The following is a 23,904-nucleotide window of genomic DNA, read 5'->3' on the forward strand; positions in this document are numbered from 1 at the left end:
CTTCAAACTCTTTGAACACCAGCTTGTTAAGACCCTCCCTGATGTTCCAAGACCACAGCCCCAGTAACTCAAGTGCTAGGATTGTACTAGAGACTCTACCTATTTACAAATTCTGACCAACTTCTGCCCAGACCACCCTCACAGAGTATATAATGCTCCTAAATCCTCCCTTTGACACACGTCTGAGGCAGAAGACAATGCTACCTTTTGCTCAGCGAGTTTAAGCCAGCTTTCTATGATCAACAGACTTCTCGTGTGGTGTGCATGCGGAAGAGACTTCCACAGCTTAAAAATACAAAACAGGCCACATTTGCAGGACTATGGAACGGTCAACACAGTTTTTCTTGGCATAGATGCTAGTCTCATTATGTTGTCCATGAGTTCGAGGCCATACTGGGCTCAAGCGATCCTCTCGCCTTGTCTTACCAAGGTATTGGGATCACAGGCATGAGCCACTGGGCATGGCCCGTTTTTACCTTTCTTTATGTATGGGGAAAACGTGGAGGCTGGTAATGTGTGGGGCAACATCTCACAAAAATAGACTCTTAAAATCAAGAGCATAAAAGACAATATACTGTAGATAAGTGTCTCAAATTACACAAAGCACCTTTCTTGATAGGGAGTCAAAAGCAGGTCGCAGTGAGGCAAACGCCGAATCCTAACCGCTAAATCTCCTAGTAAAGTGGCAGTGAATCAGATAGGTTTTGACACTCACCAATGCCGGGGGCCGTCCTGTGGTCTCACCCTAGTTTCGGTAAACCACATCAAGTCTCCAGCCCTGGTCGTCTGGTAAAGAGAAAGTACCTAATATGTGCTGCCCGCGGGTGAGTGGACTACAGCAAAGCAGCATGCATGCACCATAGGTCAAGGTGCAGGCCTGCAGGAATCGGTTTGCAGGTACCCACCTCTCATCGAGAGTTAGCAAGGGTGCAAAGGTGGTGAGAATTCTTCTCAAGGCCTTCAGCAAACCGGGTAAGTCCAAGCTCTAGCACCCACTGCTGATGAATCCACTACCCACTAGATCTTCGTCCATTGCTGCATTTATGTAACACAGCTTGCCCTAATCTTTCCAAAACACACTCCACCCAACGTGGGGCTCAAACCCACAACCCTGAGATTAAGAGTCTCATGCTCTACCGACTTAGCTAGCCAGGCAGGTGTGTTGATGTTCTTCCTTTGTCTTGGAAGACTGACGTCACCTTCAGTATTTGTAGGTTCCCACTATACAAATACTAAGAAGCCCCCGCGCCTGGCTGTGTTCTAGGTACCAGAGACAAGGTTGTGAAATCTACTGATTCCTTTACCTGTGGTAGCTGCATGGGCTTCAGAAAGGAAAAGCAAGAGATTAGATGAGGTGCAAGACCTGAATATACGTCGTGAGCATTTATTAAGGGCCTGCTATGAGTAGGGCTTTCCCTCAGTTTTGCTTCAGTCCGTGTTCCTCGGAAAAGCTGGAACACACACATATCCTTCCTTCCAGGTGCGGCCCAACTCGGGAGAGGGGTTCTCTTGACCAGATCAAAAAGCAGCTGTTACCCACCGATGTCGAACCTGGGACCTTTCCGCGTGTGAGGCGAACGTGATAACCACTACACTACGGAAACCACCTTAATCATTGGTATACAGGCATTGTCCTGAAGATACACATGGCTGCGAAGGCCGGGAGAGCGCGAGGCCGGCGCCCTTGTAGGACAGGACCAGGGACCCGTGCCCCGGCCAGCTGAGCGGTGGTGTCCCAGTTCTGGGGCGCACTTTTCTACTGCAGCAGAGTCCACAGCTCCTGGCATGGCCTAGCATAGTTCACCCAGGAGGGTTCGTGGTTTTGGTGCGTTTGATCTGACATCCTCAGAGGCCTGACCAACCCCATAGGAAGCACGACATCCACCTGGAGTTTTCCCGCGAGCCGCCTCAAGAGCGGAGTAAGTTCTGCAGGCCCAGCCCTGGCGTCACGCCGTGTCCGATATTCACTGGAGATTCTGTACCTAAATCATGGCCAACATTTATTTATTTATTTGTATACTACCGACATCAACAGTCTCTATAAAAATAAAACTTACGTCCGAGTGAGGTGGCTCACGCCTGTAAGCCCAGCACTTTGGGAGGCCGAGGTGGGCGGATCACGAGGTACAAAGTTCAAAACCAGCCTGGCCAACATGGTGAAACCTCCATCTCTACTAAGAATACAAAAATTAATCGGCCGTGGTGGCACGTGCCTGTAAGCCCAGCTACTTGGGAGGCTGAGGCAGAAGAATCGCTTGAACCCGGGAGGTGGGGGTTGCAGTGATCCGAGATCGTGCCACTACATTCCAGCCTGGGTGACAGAGCAAGACTTTGTCTCGAAAAAATAAAATTTAAAGAGCTATCTAAGCATCAAATATTATTTCGACGGCACAAATCATCTATTTTTGGAGAGATGCTGTGAGACTGTAGATGTAATGATTCGTCACCACTTCTTTACTGCTGGGCAGTTAGGGAAATTCATCTAAACCATGAGACAGCGTTGGGTTAGCAATTTCTACCGTGGATGCGGAACGCAGAATACGGTTGGAAGGGTGGGGCGTCTGTAGCCCAACCCTCGCCGCGCTTTCTCAGGCCCCGCCCCCAAGTCCGACCCGGATGACCCTCTGAGTCCTCCACCACAAAGTCGTCTGCCTAGAAGGGCCGGAGTACTTCGGAGCGCTCCGCAGACCCGCCCCCTCGCTTCCGGCATCGGCCGTGGGGAGTACCGGCGGCAGTCGGCTGTGCTGGGTGGGTAGGATGGCGCCGGGCCGATGCTGTCATAGCACCGAAAGCAGACAGCCACCAAGCGCTCCCTCCGCCCCCCGAAGTTTCTCCCCAGCGTCCGGGGATGGGGGTAGGCGGTTCCTCTGTTCTCTCTGCTTTCGCCGCGGCCCTGCACCACAGAGACGTGGGCCTCCACCGTCCTAGCCCTCCCGCCCTGTTCTCGAATGCAGGCTAGAGCGTCTCCTCGCCGTTTCCTGTCGCCCTGGGGCCCCAAGGGGAAAAAGGGGGAGTGGCACGACAGCGGGTTGCGAACTTGGGTGGTGTAGGACGCCGGAAGTGTTTGGAAGGAGGCCGGAAGCTAGGGGCGGGGCCGGGAAGTGAGGAGGGGCGGGGGTTTATGAGGACTCCAAGGGAGCACTGGGACAGATTTGCACTCAGAGCCACCTGAGGGACTTGAAGGTGGCGCCCAGGTCCGTCCCCTCCCCTCGCTGAGACGCGGTTGTCGTTCGGGAGTAGGAAACTCTGTGGCGGAGTGGGTTGTCTGGAGGACATCTCTCTGGCTGCTCTTGGAGCAAGGTGTGGAGGGGGAGGGCTGGGGGTGGGGCCGGGTCGCCCTGGCGTCGGTGGGGGAAGACCCCCCCCCGACCCCCACCGCACCTCTACACTGGCTGGCTGGACACTAAGATGGCTGCCGTTGCCATGACACCCAACCCTGTGCAGACCCTTCAGGAGGAGGCGGTGTGCGCCATCTGCCTCGATTACTTCACGGACCCCGTATCCATCGGCTGCGGGCACAACTTCTGCCGAGTGTGTGTAACCCAGTTGTGGGGTGGGGAGGATGAGGAGGACAGGGATGAGTTAGATAGGGAGGAGGAGGAGGAAGACGGAGAGGAAGAGGAAGTGGAGGCTGTGGGGGCTGGTGCAGTGTGGGATACCCCCATGCGGGATGAAGACTACGAGGGTGACATGGAGGAGGAGGTCGAGGAGGAAGAAGAGGGTGTGTTTTGGAGCAGTGGCATGGGCAGGTCCAGCTGGGACAACATGGACTACGTGTGGGAGGAGGAGGATGAGGAGGAAGACCTGGACTACTACTTGGGGGACATGGAGGAGGACCTTAGAGGGGAGGATGAGGAGGACGAGGAGGAAGTGCTGGAGGAGGATGAAGAAGAGGAGCTAGACCCCGTCACCCCACTACCCCCACCTCCCGCCCCTCGGAGGTGCTTCACGTGCCCCCAATGCCGAAAGAGCTTTCCTCGGCGGAGCTTCCGCCCCAACCTGCAACTGGCCAATATGGTCCAGGTGATTCGGCAGATGCACCCAACCCCTGGTCGAGGGAGCCGTGTAACCGATCAGGGCATCTGTCCCAAACACCAAGAAGCCCTGAAGCTCTTCTGCGAGGTAGACGAAGAGGCCATCTGTGTGGTGTGCCGAGAATCCAGGAGCCACAAACAGCACAGCGTGGTGCCATTGGAGGAGGTGGTGCAGGAGTATAAGGTGAGAGAAGTACAGAGAGAACATGGGAGTTTAGTGGGGTCAGAAAGGAAGTAAGGGGAGCTGGGAAAAGGAAACATCTCTTCATCCACCAAAAACGCTGATGGTACTGGTGAGCTGAGTTGGCTTATCTAAGCACTTACTGCCACCAGGGTAGGTTAGAATGAGAAGGATCCTGTATACCAAGCAGATGCAGTGAAGACCACCAGGGAATGGTGGCTTTCTCAAATACAGCAAAGCAGGTGATGCCAAATCAGGTCCCTAGGGCTTTACCAGCAGCCTCGTTTTCTTTCGGGTGAGTCTTAAGTCTATCCTTGACAGAAACACTTAGAGATGGAAAGAACTGGGGGCTTCAAAGAACAAGGAAAGGCTCAAAAGCAGAATACAGAGATGACTGCTAGTATTCAGTGTCAGACCCAAATACCCTGCACTTGCCTCCCAATGGGTTCCCCACGCACCACAATATGGCTTGGTTCTGCCGTCAGGGACTTTTGTTGGTTCTGTGTCAGTCTTACGTACTGACTAGAAAAGAGGAGCTTTTCGGTCAGAAGACCTGGCTCTGCAAGTTTCACTGTCAAATCTTGGTTAAGTGTCTGAGTGTCTTTGAACTTTAATTTCTCCAGGATGGATAGTTAGTATTCACTGGACATTTGTATGTATACTGGGCACGGTACTAGGCACTTGTCATGGACTGTCTCATTAAAACCAAACAACACTGTAAGTTTGATAGGTTTTCCATTCCCATTTTATAGATTGGGAAACAAAGTCAGAGAGGTTTTAAGTACTATACAGAGAGCCACAGAGCTTTAGTAATGATTGACTTGGTTATTTACCATACCTTCCCCTGGTGTATACTAAAAATGCCACCACTATTTGGATGTCTGTTGTTTGACTTTTCTGATGGGCGACTTTCTTGGAGTTTGATTCTAGTTTGGCTAATATCTTGTCCCCTACTTCTCATTCTGACTCTTCTTTGGACATAGGTAAAGGAGATTTGTCTGCAAGGCAGCCAGCACAGATAGCACTACTTAGTGAAGGCCTGGATGGGTTTGAAGCAGTGGGAACGGGAGAAGGAGAGGGTAGCCTCTGTGTGGTCTACACAGAGCTTTTTTGTTTTATGACTCACGTTTTTACACCTTCTCCTGATTCCTACTATAACTTCATTTGGGTATTATTTTTGTTACCCCAAATTTAGAGTAATGTGTCTGGGGCGTCTCAGCTCTGAGTGGTACAGCTAGACAAACCTACATCACTTCATCAAAAGTAACAGTTCCTTTCACACAGTGATTGTTTGTTTTTAATTTTTCAAGACGGAGTCTCTGTTGCCCAGGCTGAAGTGCAGTGGTATAATCTCTGCTTACTGCAACTTCTACCTCCTGAGCTCAATTGACTCTCCTGCCTCAGCCTCCTGAGTATCTGGGATTACAGATGCCTGCTACCACACCTGGTTGCTTTTTGTATTTTTCAGTAGAGATGGGGTTTCACCATGTTGGGCAGGCTGGTCTTGAACTCCTGACGTCAGGTGATCTGCCTGCCTCAGCCTCCCAAAGTGCTGGGATTACAGGCATGAGCCACTGTGCCTGGCCACACAATGATTGTTGTTAAACCTGCCTGATTGTTGGAATTACTAGGGGAGGTTTTCAGAAGTACAGTGGGTCCTACCACTAGAGTTTCTCAATCAGTGAGTAGGAGAATATCTTTAAAAAGCCCAGTCTAGCATGGGAATCACTGCATTGGTAACATTGCCTACATGTTAGGCCCTACATTTTTAGCAGAGATTGTGAGCTCCTTTTGTCCTCCTTTATATCTCCTCAGTTCCTAATTAACCATACCCATCATATCATGTGTGGTCATCGTGTGTACAGGAACCCCAGGCCAAACTATCGATGGGTATTCCACCCTTTCTCTTTCATCTCCCCCTATAGGACTTCTCCTATAAGAGCTTCTGAAATTGGATTTTAATTTGTATTAGCCAAATCTGTTGAATGCCAGCTGCCTGAAAATCCCGTATTAGGTCCTGAAGTAGGTGAGGAATTAAAAAAGTCATAATCTCTTTTCTTGATCTGTTTACTGGGCTCTGCAATTTGGGAGGTCATATTTAAATATTTAATCTGACATTAAATGATGAGTACATGTAAATGCATAGTTTTATTGTATAGAACTAATTTGAGTGATTCCCTTTCTGACTTAATAGGCTGTTTTACAAGTGGGTCATTTATTTTCAGATATATACATGCAGTACATGCAGTAACCAACATTAGTTTGGCACAGTGTTGTTTTGTAGAAATATTTTTTTGCTAAATAGGTAATAATACACAAATAATATATAAACATAATTCCTGAACAGTTACTTTTTTTTTTTTTTTTTTTTTTTTTTGAGACAGGGTTTCACTCTGTGGCCAGGCTGGAGTGCAGTGGCATGATCATAGTTCACTGCAGCCTTAACCTTCTGGGCTCAGGTGATTCTGATTAGTAGTGTAGTAGCTGGGACTGCAGGTATGTGCCATCATGCCCAGCTAATTTTTTTTATTTTTATTTTTGTAGAGACAGGGTCTCGCTGTGTTGCTCAGGCTGGTCTTGAACTATTGGCCTCAAGCAGTCTTCCCATTTTGGTCCCCCAAAGTGCTGGCATTATAGGTGTGTGCCACTGTGTCTGGCTGACAGTTAAATGTTTTTGAAAACTTCTCTTGAAAGGCTGAGTCTGGTAGCTCACGCTTGTAATCCCAGCACTTTGGGAGGTCAAGGCAGGAGGACAACCTGAAGTCAGGAGTTCGAGACCAGCCTGACCAATGTGGAAAAACCCCATCTCTACTAAAAATAAAAAATTAGCCAGGTTTGGTGGCACATGCCTATAATCCCAGCTACTTGAGAGGCTGAGGCTGGAGAATTGCCTTAACCCGGGCGCCTGACGTTGCAGTAAGCAGAGATTGTGCCGTTACACTCCAGCCTGGGCAACAAGAGTGAAACTTCATCTCAAAAGAAAAAGGAAAAAATTTCTCTTAAACTGGCTGGGTGCAGTGGCTCACACCTGTAATCCCAGCACTTTGGGATGTGAAGGAGGGTGGGTAATGTGAAGGAGGGTGGGTAACGTGAAGTCAGGAGTTCGAGACCAGCCTGGCCAACATGGTGAAATCCTGTCTCTACTAAAAATAAAAAATTAGCCAGACATGGTGGTGTGCCACTGTCATTCCAGCTGTTTGGGAGGCTAAGGCAAGAGAATCCCTTGAACCCAGGAGGCGGAGATTACAGTGAGCCAGGAGCATGCCACTGCACTCCAGCCTGGGTGGCACAGCAAGACTGTCTCAAAAAAAAAAAAAAATACTCTATTTGAATTTGTGCTTATGAATTTTGGTTTTGGCAACAATTTAGGGGCCAGGCACGATGGTTCACGCCTGTTATCCTGGTACTTTGGGAGACAGAGGTAGGCAGTTCAAGACCAGCCTGGCCAACATGGTGAAACCCCGTCTCTACTAAAAATAGAAAAATTAGCCGGATGTGGTTGCAGGCACCTTTAATCCAAGCTACTTGGGAGGCTGAGGCAGGAGAATCTCTTGAACCCGGTAGATGGAAGTTGCAGTGTGCGGAGATGAAGTCGCAGTGAGCCGAGATGGCACTGCTGCGCTCCAGTCTAGGCAATACAGCAAGACTGTCTCAAAAAAAAAAAAAAAAAAAAAAAGAAGGAAAAAACACTAAGTGGTAAATTTAAGCATTATAAATTCTGAATGAATGGGGAAATTATTGACTACTGTAGAGAAGTAGAAAGTTAGGCCAAATTTTATATAGTTTATGCTGTTTTCATGTTATGAGTTAACTAATTCCATTATTGCTGTAATTTTGTCTCCAACCACTTATTCTGTGCAACAACTACCATTTGTACTCTGGCTTGGTAACCTCTTTAGTTCAGGGGTCATTATCAGGATGTCACTGGCAGCTTAAGCTACAAGTAGCAAATATTAGATAGGTAGCATTTATTGGTCTTTTGCTACATGCCAGGCACTGCACTAAGTGTACTATCCTTGAGGTATGTTCTCTTCTTATTTGAAGCTGAGGAAACTGAAAGTATGGCTTGCCTGAGATCACTTCATTTCACTCTGGTCCTGATCGGAGTGTAGGCTTGGGCTCTCCTACCCTATATTCTCTCTCAAAGAAAAGGAGAGAGAAAGGCTAGTAGAAAACATAAAAAAGGAAGGAGCAAATAGGTAGGACTTATTCCACTCATTCTGGGCTAACAGCTCTTTATTTTTTATTTATTTATTTATTTTGTTTTAAATTTTTTTGAGATAGAGTCTTGCTCTGTCGCCTAGGCTGGAGTGCAATGGCGAGATCTCAGCTCACTGCAACCTCTGCCTCCCAGGTTCAAGGGATTTCTCCTGCCTCAGCTTCCTGAGTAGCTGGGACTACAGGCGTAAGCCACCATGCCTGGCTAATTTTTAAAATATTTTTAGTAGAGATGGGGTTTCACCATGTTGGCCAGGATGGTCTTGATATCCTGACTTCGTGATCCACCTGCCTTAGCCTCCCAAAGTGCTGGGATTACAGATGTGAGCCACCGCACCCGACCCAGCTAATAGCCCTTTAAAGAAAAAGATTTGACTACAAATTGTGGAAACACAGAGCTCATGTGCCAGTTGGCTGTGACAGTTACAACCTTTGGAAGAGGGGTTTTGTTTTGTGTCCCATTTAGCAAGTAAGTGAGCAGGAGAGAAAACAGATGAGCAGAAGTATAGAAATTGAAATAAGTAAAGTGTGGGGAGGGACTCCACAGTGTCCTGGAGGAGGCACACCTGTCAATTTTTGGAGCCCTGGTAAGTAATGTATTAGATATTTCTTGGGATCACGGGGAAGTTGGGGGTGGGGAGGATCAGGGCCATTTTCAGGGAGCTGTGTTTCAATGGAAGAATATCTTGGGCCAATTGGAGAAAGGCAGTCTCAGACAGAGGGAATAGCATGGAAATGTACTCAGGAAATGACAAGTAATTTTATGTGGCCAAACCTCTCAAGAGTCTGTGTGGAAGGCGTTGAGTGTAGAGGTGAGGCTAGAAGCGTGGGATCAATGTTTTGGAAGTTGGTAGAGAACCATGGAAAGGTTTTTAGCATAGGCAGAAAATCATTAGAAAAGTATTTAAGAGAAAAGGTCTGGGGAAGATTGCCTGTGAAGGGGGCAGGGACTAAAAGTAAGAGCACTCATGGAGAGACTGGTGTAGGATTCAAGCTACTTCCCCATCAGCTGTGAGGGTGGGGGCTCTCTAGTTTTGAGGCTCCTAGCCTTAGAGAATACACAGGGCCTCTACAAACTTGCACAGAGGGTATTGGAGGCTTTTGTCACCTGAAAGAAGAAAGTGGAGGAAGGAGTATGATACTTGACACTCATTGAGTGGGTAGGCATCAGGCTTTGAGGCCCAACTTGCTGTAGGGAGGATTGCAGAGGTGAGCTCTGAAGGGGCAGGTGCCCCTCCCAGCCCCTACTTTTCTGTTTCCTCAGGCCAAACTGCAGGGGCACGTGGAACCACTGAGGAAGCACCTGGAGGCTGTGCAGAAGATGAAGGCCAGGGAGGAGAGGCGAGTGACAGAGCTGAAAGTGAGTGAATGTCCTTGACAGGGGCTGATGGGTACTGTCTGTGGTTGAGGCAAGGAAGGTGGTGCTGCCCATCTCTCAAGTGGTGACTTGGTCCCCTGAGGAGGGGACAGCCAACGCCTGGGATAGGGGTAGATGCTTTCCCTAGGTGCTGAGGAGAGGGGGCCCTAGAGAATCAGTAGTCATATTCATTCTTGAGTTCCAAAATGGAGTGAAAACTGAGGCCTGGATTGAAGGGGCTAGGTCCCTGGTCCAAGGCTGCAGAACAGGCTTTCTACCCAGACACCAGAGCTTGAAAAGGGCAGAGCAAAACCCACACGGCAGCCAACAGAGAAGCTGCCGGCCCCAGGATCAATGTAGTCAGTGGGCAGAGCAGCCCTGAGCATGAACCTGACACTGTCCTGGGACACTTGCTGTGTCCCGGGAGGGGGCCAGTGTGTTTCAGCTGGGGCGGGAATTAGTGTATGTTAGCATTGCAGAGACTGAATATTTCCTAGTCCAGTGTTTTCTCAGCACCTCTCCCTTTCTTTTTTTTTTTTTTTAAAATTATTGCTCACCCTTCTCCAAGGAGTCTTTTAAGATATTTTTCCATTCACCACCCCTGGCCTGTTTTCATAAACCCAGCGGGCCCTGCTGGACTGGGCTGGCACTGTGAGCTTCATAGACCAAGCCAAGACCTCCCCTTCTGTCCCTCTTCCCTTCTCCCTTCCCAGCCAGTGCCTGGGCCTTGCCACTGTCCAGGGCCCATGCTCACTGCCACCTAAACATTAGGGACTCTGCTGCTGGCAGCTGCTAGGCACTGAATGTTAGAATCCGTCTGGGAGTAGGACGTCATCCTGCTTCTGGCCAGCTGCCCAAGTTGATACTTTTGGGCTTTCCTGGGTATAGAGGTAACAGGATTTGTGTGCCTCTGGGTAGAGTGAAACTGACCATGGCGGCTGTTCCCCTCACGCATCTGGTCAGTTAGGACCCTACTCTGGCCTGTTACAGTGTCTCCAGCTGATGGTAACTGGGTGAAAAGTATGCGCACCACCCAGCATTGCCCATTCTTGGCAAATGGGGTGGGACTGGGCAGGAGATTTTTCTTTTACAGGATATTAGGTATCTACATTATATCCTTGATTTTTGCCTCTTAGCCCACAAAGCATAAATATTTACTATCTGGACCTTTACAGAAAGTTTTTCAGAGTCTTGATCTAGGGCTTTTGGGTGACTTTCTTAAAGTCACTGTGTTTAATGGTAGAGTCAGGACCCTAACTTCATGTCTTGATTCCTGAATTCTTTTATTCATTTAAAAATTTTTTTACCAAGTGCCTACTCTGGTTGGTGCTATGTCAGGGTCTGAGGACACTTTGGCAAACTAAAGACATTCCTAGTCCCTGCCAGTGAGAGCTTATGGTACAGTGGGGGAAAGGAGTTAAAGGATATGTCATTGTAAACACAGTACAATGTGTGTGTGTGTGCGCGCGCGCGCGTGTGTGCATGTGTCAGTTTTGCTTTGTCGCCCAGGCTGGAGTGCAGTGGTGGCAGCATAATCTCAGCTCACTGCAACCTCCTTCTCCCAAGCTCAAGCGATTCTCCTGCCTCGGCCTCCTGAGTAGCTAAGCTAGCACTACAGGTGCATGCCACCACACTCAGCTAATTTTTTGTATTTTTAGTAGAGACAGGGTTTCACTGTGTTAGCCAGGATGGTCTCAATCTCCTGACCTCATGATCTGCCCGCCTTGGTCTTCCAAAGTGCTGGGATTACAGGCATGAGCCACTGCTCCCGGCCCAACATTTCAGTATTATGTGTGCCACAAAGAAATATAGTGATATTTGTGGGGATGGTCCCGATTTAGATCTAGAGAAGAGGGAAGGCTTCTCTTGGACTATTTAAGGTTGGACCTGAACGATGAGTCAAGTTAGTTAGACTACGTGGAGAGGAGTGTTCCAGGCAGAGGTTGGTGAGTTTGGGACCAGTGTGCTGGTAATAAGGGGGTGGTATCTGGTAAGGCTGAGAAGTAAGGCTGGTAGGAGATAAACCTCTTTTTAGGACTTTCTTCGACCTGGGGAGTATAGAGCTCTTTTGCCTTGCAGTGAGAAGTGGTAGTTGTAAAACTGGAAGTTATCTTCCTATGTGTTGAGGTGGTATCTACCATCCCCTTTGCACCATTCCAGAGCCAGATGAAGTCAGAGCTAGCAGCAGTGGCCTCAGAGTTTGGGCGGCTGACACGGTTTCTGGCTGAAGAGCAGGCAGGGCTGGAACGGCGTCTCCGAGAGATGCATGAAGCCCAGCTGGGACGTGCGGGAGCCACAGCCAGTCGCCTTGCAGAGCAGGCCGCCCAGCTCAGCCGCCTGCTGGCTGAGGCCCAGGAGCGGAGCCAGCAGGGGGGTCTCCGGCTGCTCCAGGTAAGCACTGTCCCCTCCTTGTTTCCCTAGCATTTTTTGTTGGCTGTCAGGCAGTGCTTACCAAACGCCTGTCTAGAGCTGCTGCCTCTCACTGGGAGGAACCCACAATGATTTAACCTGAAGACCAAAAACATTTTTTAAAGCTAGAGATAGAGTTAACGTCGATTGTGGTACGTGTGATGATCATACCCAGTGAAAAGCATAAAGATTTGGTCGTAGGAGAGATATTTAAATGACAGTTGAGGAAAGAATTTTTGACAATGACTTCTCAAAAAAGGTGAACAAGTCATATTATGGAAAGGACAGTATTCCTGGGCTCACAGCAGGAAGAGACGAGTTAGGTATGGTGAGGCATGGGGTGGTTGAAATGATGTGTGTTTATTGAGACCATGAGGGTGCTGCTTCTCCCTTCCTGCTCAGGTTGTCTCTGGCTAGAGATTGGAGAAAGCTGTCCCTATGCAGCTGACACTCTTTCTTTCTTTCTTTCTCCCTGTCCCTCTTTTTGTTTCTCTTATTCCCAGGACATCAAGGAGACTTTCAATAGGTGTGTTCCCACTCTTTACCCTTTGTGACCCAGTGGAATCTGGTTCTCTGTCCCTGCCTCTCTCGGGTATCCCTTTCCTCTCCTTCCTTCCCTAGGACCCGAGTTTCTACCTCCTGGACCCTCCTCTCCTTCCCCTCCGCTTTTGTTCTTCCCTCTGGGAATATCATAGTCCCACCCCCTGCCCGGTCCCCTTCCTCCAGGTGTGAAGAGGTACAGCTGCAGCCCCCAGAGGTCTGGTCCCCTGACCCATGCCAACCCCATAGCCATGACTTCTTGACAGACGCCATCGTGAGGAAAATGAGCCGGATGTTCTGTCAGGCTGCGAGAGGTAGGGAGGTCACCTCCACGACCTTCCTTTGCCTTTCCCTTCGTAGACCCTAGACTGGGTCCTGAGGGAAGTTGAGCCCCAGGGAAATTGTGGGGGTTGAGATGGAGCAGGATATAACCTCAGAGGTTGAGGTTTCAAGCCATGAGCAGGTAGTCCTAGTCCAGGCAGGCCTGGTGGGTGGGGGTGGGGTGGAGTGGCAAGAGCTGGGGCTAGGGGAAGACCTGTCAGGTATCCTGAGAACAAGAGGAGCAAGATGGAACCTGTTGGAATCTGAGGCTGGCCTCTGGAATGGTGTGGGGAGTTGGATTGAAAGAGGCGGCGGCAGGAAAGGCTGAATCTGTGGAGTTGGCTGCTGATAGGGGAACAGTGGTTCTAGCTCTGGCATATTTGTCCTCCCCCGCTCCCAAGTGGACCTGACGCTGGACCCTGACACGGCTCACCCGGCCCTGATGCTGTCCCCTGATCGCCGGGGGGTCCGCCTGGCAGAGCGGCGGCAGGAGGTTGCTGACCATCCCAAGCGCTTCTCAGCTGACTGCTGCGTACTGGGGGCCCAGGGCTTCCGCTCTGGCCGGCACTACTGGGAGGTAGAGGTGGGCGGGCGGCGGGGCTGGGCGGTGGGCGCTGCCCGTGAATCAACCCATCATAAGGAAAAGGTTGGCCCTGGGGGGTCCTCCATGGGCAGCGGGGATGCCAGTTCCTCGCGCCATCACCATCGCCGTCGCCGGCTCCACCTACCCCAGCAGCCCCTGCTCCAGCGGGAAGTGTGGTGTGTGGGCACCAATGGCAAACGCTACCAGGCCCAGAGCTCAACAGAACAGACGTTGCTGAGCCCCAGTGAGAAACCACGGCGCTTTGGCGTGTACTTGGACTATGAAGCTGGGCGCCTGGGCTTCTACAACGCAGAGACTCTAGCCCATGTGCACACCTTTTCGGCTGCATTCCTGGGCGAGCGTGTCTTTCCTTTCTTCCGGGTGCTCTCCAAGGGCACCCGCATCAAGCTCTGCCCTTGATCATCCTGCCACCCGCAGGGGCCCCTCTGGTCAGCACTTGGGGGGCGGGTGGTGGAGGAGGGTGGCCCATAAGTTGGAGGGCTCAAAGGCTCTTCCCACTGTTTAGCGTTGCTTCCCACTCCCCCTTAACCCCAGGCCCCTGCTTCTACCTCTAGGAGCCTAAAGAACCCTCCTGGCCTCCAGCTCAGCCTTCTCTCACCTACTGTCTGTTCACCAGGTCTGCATGGGTCCCTGGTAACGAGAACAGCTGCCTGGTCGTCTCTCCCTGTCTGCCTAGCCCAGCCCTGGGACCTGAATTTGAGTAGGGGATGAGGGGAAATTGCAATTTCATTCCTTAACTTCCTTTTCCTCATCCATGCTCTTCAACCTGTACATCAGTTGTGAGGCTGGAGGGTTTGGGCGAGACAACGTCCCCATTCCAGTTCCATTTTCTGATGCAAATTTCAGCTGAGGGATTTGGAAGCCATTTGGGGAGGCAGACTGGGCCAAAGGGTAGAGCTGGGTAATAAATGTCTATTCTGGGGAGGAGGGATTCTAAACTTTCCTTCCATCCTCAATTTCTACCTCCATAGACCGGCCAGAATTTAGCTTCACTTGAGAGAGATCTGGAATGGTCGCCATGATTGAAACCACGCACCATTACATCGCCCAATAAATTATTTCTTCCCCTTTTCCTTCTCCAGCACTCAATTGAGGAACAAAGCTTATGCCACCTCACCCCCCACCCAAGTCTGTTCAGTGCCAGGCTCCTTTCCCCTTTGTTCAACAGACCTGGCTGTTCTTCCAGTCCCTTTCCATGTCTTTCATTCCCTCCATTTGGCAAGCCCTGAGGGGAAGCCTGAAGACAGGGGTCTGGGTCCCCAAGAGGAGAATCTTGGGTATAATCTATTTTTCTAGTAACCCCTTGCCTTGTCACTTATCAGCTTTTGCCCTCTGCTTTGATGGCTGAGGTGAACTCATGTTCTTTTGGAAAAGGGAAGGGGTGCTATGGAAATAAAATGTTTATTTGCTTCTCTCCTTTAGATGAGGATATGACTGAGGATTTCTTCCTTCCCTACCCCACCAACAAGAAGCCACAGAACAAAGGCATGTTTTGCATCTGTTATCACCTATGAACAGGGATAGACCCTGCTCCCCATTTTAATATCCTATCTAATTTACTAACATTTCAAGATGTTTGCAACTTCTTCCCTACCATTACTTGGAAGCTGTAGGACTGAGGTTCCCCCTAAGAATCTCTATACCTAGTTAACAAGCCCAAGTCTTGGGAACAGTACACACATACATGCACACACATACACAAACATAAAAACCGAAGCCAGAAATGCCTCACCACCACTATAGATTGAGGGCAGTAGGGAGTGAAGGGTGAAGTGGGCTTTCAGTTGGGTAGCCATCACACAACTGCAGAGAAAACTTCAAGGGCAGTGGGGTCTCAGCCGTATTTTGAGCCATTCCATCCCTGAGTTTTCTATCTGAAGCTAATTAATTGTAGTCTAACAGCTGACTTCTGGCCTTTCACAAGACATCTATCCTCTTGAGGGCCAGGTTATAGCAGCACTAGAAATGTTTAGTAGGACCAACTTTATGGTTATGTTTATGAATGCTTTCTGACCACCCCAAAACTTTTAACCTGTAATTATGAGGAATAAATAAGTTGTGATCAGTCTGCAGGTTTTTCTGGTAAGAATTAAAAACCCAGATGGGCGTGGTGGCTCATGCCTATAATCCCAGCCCTTTGGGAGTCTAAGATGGCAAGATCACTTGAGGCTGGAAGTTCTGGACCAGCCTGGCCAACATGGCAAAACCTCATCTCTACTGAAAAATATACAAGTTAGCTGGTGTGGTTACGTGCGCCTGTAACCCCAGCTACTCAGGAGGCTGTACTGAGCTGAGATCATGCCACTGCACTCCAGCTTAGGCAACAGAGCAAACCTCGTCTCAAAAAAAAAAAACAAAACAGCCAAAAAAAACCCCACAACAAAAACCCTCTTGATTTTCCTCAAAGACCAAGTTGATAGAGACTGCTAGGCCAAGCTTAAGAAGTTTTCTGAATTATATTCAAGTCTTTAGAGCAATGAGGATTCATCTTTGTTGCATTCTTATGCATCGGGTTGGACGTGAGGAGTCTGCTTTTCCTAAAAATTGACTGCAACCACCTTGAAATAATCAGTCCTTTCTCTCAAGGTTCCCCAGGTTGAAGGTAGGCCCTGATGATCTGCACCTGATAGGTAGTACCCTGATGGGGTTTAGGTTCAGGGAAAATGCTGTGATTTCTCATAAATATCCCACCTTATGCTACCCCAATCCTGAGAACTTAGCTCCCCTTCCCCTTCAAAGCCTTGTTTACTTAGTCCATACCTTGTGTCCAACTTGCTAGTGCAAACTTCCTGCGTAAGCAATATAGATAGGATAAAGCCAAAAAACACCTTCTAAAAGTCAAAAAAGCCAGTTTTTTCCTTTAATTTGTAAAGCTGTTCCACAAACTTCTAGCGGGTGCCGATGGTCACCTGCCACACTCGCACCAGGTTGTCTGTGTAGCCAGCAAACAGAGTCTGCAGGGGAGAAATGACAATGACAGGTCAGGTTGGCATCATAAGCACAAGTGGCTTTTTTGAGAGGGTCTTGCTCCATTGTCCAGGCTCCAGTGCAGTGGTGAAGTCCTGGCTTACCTTGAGCCCCTGCAGTTCAAGTGATCCTCCCACCCCAGCCTCGCAAAGGCATGTGCCACCATGCTGGGGTGACTATAAGAAACCCCCCTCTTGGCCGGGCACAGTGGCTAACGCCTGTAATCTCAGCACTTTGGGAGGCCAAGGCGAGCAGATCACAAGGTCAAGAGATGAAGACCATCCTGGCCAACGTGGTGAAGCCCCACCTCTACTAAAAAATACAAAAATCAGCTGGGCGTGGTGGTGCACGCCTGTAGTCCCAACTACTCAGGAAGCTGAGGCAGGAGAACTGCTTGAACCTGGGAGATGGAGGTTGCAATGTGCTGGGATCATGCCACTGCACTCCAGCCTGGCAAGAAAGTGAGACTCTGTCTCAAAAAGAAAAAAAAAAAACCCTCTCTTTTTAACAGTCAGATTATAAAAGTGGTTATGTATTCCTTGAGGAAGAAACAGCTGGTGATAAGGATTTAGACATTTCAAAACTGGTCAGATTAATCAAGATATTAACTGAAAGCTGATAGTCACTGCCCTCCAGCTCAATCTTCCCTCTGATGCAGAAACATACTCACTGGCATGGCAAATTAGGGCATTATGCTTATGCTGTCATTTCACTTAATGCCAAAGACACTGCTCTTGTGTTTGACAGACTAGATACACTAACAGAATGAGGGAGAAAAGTCGTTGGCCAAGTTACCTGAGAGGACAGACCCACTTACCTGGCCATCAGCAGACCAGGCCAGGGAGGTGCACTGGGGTGGTTCTGCCTTGCTGCTGGTGCTGATAACTTCCTGCTTCAGTTCGTCTACAATGATCTTCCCCTCTAAATCCTGGGGAACAAGGCAAAAGCACCCTTAACACTTTTACCAATGACGGACTCCCCTCTTAAAAGCCTCTTTATAACTCAAGATTTTCAAGTTATAAAGGGATGATTTTGCCCCCTAGGGTCCATGTTATCAATGCCTAGATGCAGTTTTAGTTGCCATTAGTGGAAGGGTGGTTTGCTACTGGCATCTAGTAGATGCTAGAAATGCTGTTAAACATCCTAAAATGTACAGGACAGCACTCCACAACAGAGTTATCCAGATGTCATCTATGGATGTTGAGTAAGCTTAGCCGCCACATGGGAGTCAGATGGCATATATAGTAACCTAAACATTGTCAGGGCTTAGAGAGTGTAGCCAGGTACTCAGTCAGCTGTAATCCACACTTACCCAAATCTTGATGCTGGGGCCTGTGGCAGCACAGAGCCAGTAGCGGTTAGGGCTGAAGCATAGGGCGTTGATGATGTCCCCACCATCTAGGGTGTAAAGGTGCTTGCCTTCGTTGAGATCCCATAACATGGCCTGGCCATCCTGGGCAAACAGGTAGGTTAATCAGGACACTGTGACCTCTTCCAGATGTTAATCCTGCCCATCTCAAGAGTCCATCAGAATCAGTTCTTACCTGTCTTCCATTACCCCAGGTTTCTTGAAAGCTAATGACTCAAGTACCAATTTATTTCTATAAGCCTTTCCTTTAACGCAACACCTTACCAACCGTATCAATAAAAACCCTCCCAATTTACATAAACACTGTAATCATTTCTGAAAACTAGGATCTCAATCTCACCAATTGCTTTAAGAAACCAACTTCATAGAAAATTATCTTTTTCAGCCGGGCACAGTGGCTCATGCCTGTTAATCCCAGCACTTTGGGAGGCTGAAGCAGGAGAATTGCTTGAACCCAGGAAGCAGAGGTTGCGGTGAGCCAAGAACGTACCATTGCACTCCAGAATGGGCAAAAAGTGCAAAATTCCATCTCTAAAAAACAACCCAACTTTTTCTTCTAGACAGTATGCCTTAACTGTCATTTGCTGAATAGTAATCTTTGGAAGCATATTCTCAGATTGTCATCATCTTGTTATCCTAAAACCATCTTGGCTAATGTTTGTCATTTTATGGTAGAGATGCTGGTTGAGTGCTCCTTCCATGACACTGTCTTTCACTGAATAGGAGACCCCTAGCCCCCAAATACCTTGCCTCCAGAAGCACAGAGGGATCCATCTGGAGAGACAGTCACTGTGTTCAGATAGCCTGTGTGGCCAATGTGGTTGGTCTTCAGCTTGCAGTTAGCCAGGTTCCATACCTGCATAAATATGACATTGACAGGTGAACATCCTAGCTCTGGATCAGCCAGGGTCAGGCCCAACAAAAAAGGGCTTGGCATTCCTGGATACAATAGCCATTTATCATTCAGTAACATCCTGGCCACTTAAAGTTACATTATGACACATATCCAGTGCTGTGTCCGGACTTATAAAGGACATCAATTAGCTGCTTCAGATCATGTAACAAGAGAAAAAGTCAACTGAGGGAATCTGTAAAGCTTTACACAGGAGTTGGAGCCTATGACCACCCGGGAGCACACCCTGACTGGTAAAGCCCCTGCTTTGGCTCGAAGCTCACCTTGACCAGCTTATCCCAGCCACAGGAGACAATGATAGGGTTGCTGCTGTTGGGCGAGAAGCGGACACACGACACCCACTCTGAGTGGCTCTCATCCTACAGTGGATGAAAAGGAAATAAGGGGAAACAGTCCAATCCTGTGAAATGCTAGACCCTCCAGCAGGATGATGGCTGACAGCACCTTTCAAAAACCCACAACAAGAACCTTTAAGCTCAACAGAATCCCTTTAGATTCTAGACAAGACGTTTTTTTAAAAATTTTTTTTAAATTTAGAGATGGGGGCTGGGTGCAGTGGCTCAACGCCTGTAATCCCAGCACTTGGGGAGGCTAAGGCAGGTGGAACACCTGAGGTCAGGAGTTCCAAACCCACCTGGCCAACATGGTGAAACCCTCTCTACCAAAAAGACAAGAATTAGCTGGGTGTGGTGGCAGGCACCTATAATCCCGGCTACTTGGGAGGCTGAGGCAGGGGATTGTTTGAACCCAGGAGGTGGAGGCTGCAGTGAGCCAAGATTGTGCCATTGCACCCCAGCCTGGGCAACAAGTGAAACTCCGCCTCAGAACAACAAAAAACAAAAGTAAACACAAAATTCAGAGATGGGGGGCTCTCAGTATGTTCACCAGGCTGCTCTCCTGTCCTCAAGCAAACCTTCCATCTTAGACCACCAAAGAGTCACGATTACAGGCACGAGCCCAGCCCAGACAAGGGTGGGAGGGAACCTTACACACATGCTCTCACTTTACCTGGACAGTGTATTTGCACACACCCAGGGTATTCCATAGCTTGATGGTTTTATCTCGAGATCCAGAGACAATCTGCCGGTTGTCAGAGGAGAAGGCCACACTCAGCACATCCTTGGTATGGCCCACAAATCGCCTCGTGGTGGTGCCCCTGAGAAGGAGGACTTTGTCATTCTCAGACTTAGCAAATATTCTCATTCAATAGTCAGACTGATTTCCTATCCTAGGCCTTGTCTCTATCTCATTGCATCATTCACACAACCCTGGACATGGCTCTCATCACACTAAGCCCTTGAATGAATATATGACAGAGAATCCCTTCAGAATTGCAGGACATGTCCTCACTCCCCCATAGGGATTGGCTGACAATGTCGTCTGTCATCACCAGGACCCTCTAATTCCATCTGCCAATTAGCTGAGCTTTCAAGGCAAAACATGTTCAAACTGTCGTCTACTCAAAACTGTTTCCCCTGGCAACAACGTTCAACCGCACTCCTCAGCAACGCTGAGTAATGAGTGAGGGAGGCCAAACATCTTTTGTAGGTGTGCTCTGCTTTCCAGTTCCCAAATGGACTGGATCTCCCCTGGAAAACCAGCCAATGGTATCCACCTCATTTCTGCCCAGATTTTTCCCAATGCCCCGGAGGTAAGTGAGCAGCTACTTGCGTTGTGAGATCCCAGAGGCGCAGGGTTCCATCCCAGGAGCCTGAGAGGGCAAACTGGCCATCTGAGGAGATAACCACATCACTAACAAAGTGGGAGTGACCTCGAAGAGCACGCTGTGGAATTCCATAGTTGGTTTCATCCCTGGTCAGTTTCCACATGATGATGGTCTTGTCTAAAGGAGGTAAAACAGAAAAACCAGTGAGGAACCTGCAGCCCGTTTCTTAACACACTGGATAATTCACTAAGTGTCACGGTCATCAGTGGGTTAACAACAACTAAGGACACTTAAGGAGGGATGGGAACAGCAGGCTACAAGACCAGTTACTAGGCCAGGATTGAGTGGCTCTATTCCACACTAAAAACGCAGGTAGAGCTAAACTGTACCTAATAACTTTTTTTTTTGGATAAAGTTTCACTGTTGTTGCCCAGGCTGGAGTGCAATGGCATGATTCAGGATCCCGGCTTACTGCAACCTCCGCCTCCCAGGTTGAAGCAATTCTCCTGCCTCAGCTTCCCTAGCAGCTGGGATTACAGGCACCCGCCACCACACCCCACTAACTTTTTGTATTTTTAGTAGAGACAGGGTTTCACTATGTTGGCTAGGTTGGTCTCAAACTCCTGACCTCGGGCAATCCATCCACCTCAGCCTCCCAAAGTGCTGGGATTACAGGTGTGAGCCACCTCACCCGGCTTTTTTTCTGTGCCCAGGTTAGAGTGCAGTGATCTCGGCTCACAACCTCCACCTCCTGGGTTCAAGCGATTCTCCTGCCTCAGCCTCCGTAGCTGGGATCACACAGGTGCCCGCCAGCATGCCCCGCTATTTTTTTCTTAAAAACTACAGACAGGGTTGGCCAGGCTGGTCTCGAACTCCTGACTTCAAGTGATCCACCCGCCTCGGCCTGTATCCTGAGAACTTAATCCAGGTGCCAGAAATTGTAGACACCCTTTCCTGAGAAGGGTCTTTTCTGCAACCGAATGCACAGCAGTCTGTGGCTATTGAGTAGCTGAGGGCCTCCTATGCCTACCTCTGAGAGACGACAGAAATGTAGTAATTAATGCTGGAAAAGCCACTTTAAGCGCTACAGGATTGGATGCTTTTACTGAAATCTGTTCCACTCAACAAATTTTACGATTAACAGACAGGCATGATTCAAGGGTCAGACAATTCTTAATAGTGTAGAAGCAAACAGAATGAATAAGAAGCGTCTAAATGCAGTCAGGCACACAGGAATGGGACGTGGAGAACCAGGGGAGAAAGGGTAGGCCGAGACTTGAGCCACGAGGTCTTCTGGAGTCCATCCGTCTCCCCAAGAGCCTTGGGGCCGGGCGGCAGCTCAGAAACAGCCTCTGGATTTCAGCACCGACACTCAGATGGCATGTTGGAATCATCACCGCCCCGCCCAGCCCGTAGACCCCTGGCCATATTAGGAAAGGGAAGGCAAAACATATTTTAAAAGTTCCCAACTCTCCAGCCCTCCTAGCAGCTACGAGCTGATTAGGTCCCCATCTGCAAAGTGATTCGCCCGGGCTGAGGCCTAGGCTCCGGTCCGCAACCCCCAACTCACACTGGGACAGAAAAGTCTGCCAGTCCCCGCCAACTCGCGCGCAACTGGGCTGTCACGCGACACGCCGAATCCCCCACCCTGCAATCTCCGGTCCTGCAAGCTACCTTAGTCCGTACCTCGAGAGGCGGATAGGATCATGTCCGGGAACTGAGGAGTAGTAGCGATCTGTGTTACCCAGCCGTTGTGGCCCTTGAGAGTGCCACGAAGGGTCATCTGCTCAGTCATGGCGGCGGAGAGCGCGTGTGCCGCTGCACCGACGAGGATGGCACTAGATGGCTCAGAGAAGCCAGCACCACAGCTACTCCCGCCGCCGCCTTGCAGTGAAAGAGAGCGAGCCGACGCCCGCCGGAACCGGAAATACCCGCCCGACCACACAAAATGGCGAGCCCTTTGATACGCCTCTGTTCAAGATGGCGGCGCCCTGTAGTGAAAAAGGCAAAGGGGAATTGCACGGCATCACAGTCCCCTCTTCCGTACAACATAATCTGGAAGCGCTGTACAAATACATTCTGAAACAAGCACACTTAAGTGTTTAAAACAGCTTCTTAAGGATGTGTAGAATGTGAAGGGAAAGAGGTTATGTGTACGGCGCATTCCCATGAGGACCGCCTAGTGGCTTCCCCGCCCCTGTGTGGCATGCGCGAGCTCCGCCTGTTCCACTTGGTGCGGGGAGGTGGCGAGCTCACCCCGGGTGAGCTTAATTTTGAGTTCACCCTCGTGGGTAGCGATAGGCAATTTAAAAAGTATAGTATTAAAGTTTTAAAAATTAACTAAACAAACTTTAAAACTGTGCTCCCGCAAGAGCTGTTCTCCCAAGAAGATTTTGTTCTGATGCACACTAAGTCCTAGTCCAGGCTGGACTAAGGCAGGAGAGGGTTACTCTGGATGAACTAAAAATTGGTCTGGGGCGGGCATGGTGGCTCATGCCCTTAATCTTTGCCACTTTGGGAGGACGAGGATGGTGGATCACTTGAGGTCAGAAGTTCGAGACTAGCCTGGCTAAAGTGATGCAACCTCTTTACCAAATAAATAAAGAAAAGAAAAAAAAATTAGCCAGGCGGGGTGGCGTGCGCCTGTAATCCCAGCTATTTGGGAGGCTGAGGCAGGAGAATCCCTTGAACCTGGGAGGCAGAGGTTGCAGTCAGCCGTGATCGTGCCACTGCATTCCAGCCTGGGCATTTCATCTCAAATAAATACATATTAAAACAATAAAGTAAAAATTGGCCTGTGTGTTGCTAGAGTGCCAATCCGTTCCTGCCTAGGCCAAAACGCGGGAAGCTCTCGCAGAAATGGAAATGCTCAAAGGGGGACCTTAAGGTTTTGACTTCTGGGGATGCCTAGTGGAAAGCTCTCTCTGAGCCCAGCCACAGCACACAAAAGCCCAGGAGTCTGGGGGTCCAGGTGTGCCCTGAAAGATGTGCCCCAGACAGGGAGGCAGTAGAACATGGGTACCTAGCTGTCCTTCTGCCTTCTGCTCAACTGCGGGAATGTAAATAAGTAATGCCTTCCATTCTCACACATCTCTGACTATAAGAGACAGTACTGGCAGCGTATCTATTCAAGTAGTTTTAAACAGGGGCACAGATCAGGATAGCAGCCACCAACACCTATGCAAAATAAAGGGGGCATTATACGTAAGTATATACTTTTCGTAATATCTGTCAACTTTCATTTCTTATCTGTGAAATGAGATTGGAAATAATATTAGTCTCTACATTACATGGTGGCGTGGAAAATAAAGAAGCAAATGTAAAA

At 49.2% G+C, this 23,904-nt stretch overlaps 2 protein-coding genes and 3 non-coding genes across 7 annotated transcripts; 1 reads left to right on the top strand and 4 right to left on the bottom strand.

Annotated features, from left to right (window-relative positions):
• Positions 1-1,082: 1,082 nt before the first annotated feature.
• On the bottom strand, positions 1,083-1,155 carry TRNAK-CUU. The gene has a single exon. It is a non-coding gene; the product is annotated as a tRNA-Lys (tRNA).
• Positions 1,156-2,663: 1,508 nt separating this feature from the next.
• Positions 2,664-15,079, top strand: TRIM41 (tripartite motif containing 41). 3 transcript variants are annotated; one of them, XM_032271290.1, is made up of 7 exons: positions 2,700-4,218; positions 9,698-9,793; positions 11,951-12,181; positions 12,703-12,725; positions 12,926-13,053; positions 13,462-13,637; positions 14,219-14,544. In XM_032271290.1, exons 1-7 carry the CDS (start codon positions 3,409-3,411, stop codon positions 14,366-14,368), a joined length of 1,614 nt encoding a protein of 537 aa, XP_032127181.1. In that variant the 5' UTR covers positions 2,700-3,408; the 3' UTR covers positions 14,369-14,544. The 3 variants fall into 3 exon arrangements, with proteins under 3 accessions (XP_032127180.1, XP_032127181.1, XP_032127179.1); XM_032271288.1 differs by having other exon boundaries at positions 13,462-15,079; XM_032271289.1 differs by lacking the exon at positions 9,698-9,793 and having other exon boundaries at positions 2,664-4,218; positions 13,462-14,544.
• Positions 15,080-16,496: 1,417 nt separating this feature from the next.
• Positions 16,497-22,773, bottom strand: RACK1 (receptor for activated C kinase 1). Its single transcript, XM_032271292.1, has 8 exons — positions 22,266-22,773; positions 20,585-20,756; positions 19,922-20,069; positions 19,177-19,272; positions 18,746-18,856; positions 17,944-18,084; positions 17,449-17,559; positions 16,497-16,618 (listed from the first exon to the last, which is right to left on the bottom strand). Exons 1-8 carry the CDS (start codon positions 22,372-22,374, stop codon positions 16,553-16,555), a joined length of 954 nt encoding a protein of 317 aa, XP_032127183.1. The 5' UTR covers positions 22,375-22,773; the 3' UTR covers positions 16,497-16,552.
• On the bottom strand, positions 20,232-20,310 carry LOC116544725. The gene has a single exon (XR_004266010.1). It is a non-coding gene; the product is annotated as a small nucleolar RNA SNORD96 family (small nucleolar RNA).
• On the bottom strand, positions 21,915-21,982 carry LOC116544726. Its single transcript, XR_004266011.1, has one exon. It is a non-coding gene; the product is annotated as a small nucleolar RNA SNORD95 (small nucleolar RNA).
• Positions 22,774-23,904: the final 1,131 nt, after the last annotated feature.

Source organism: Sapajus apella, unplaced genomic scaffold, assembly GCF_009761245.1.
Source record: "Sapajus apella isolate SASKATOON/1434 unplaced genomic scaffold, GSC_monkey_1.0 scaffold228, whole genome shotgun sequence".
In the NCBI taxonomy this organism is placed as follows: domain Eukaryota; kingdom Metazoa; phylum Chordata; class Mammalia; order Primates; family Cebidae; genus Sapajus; species Sapajus apella.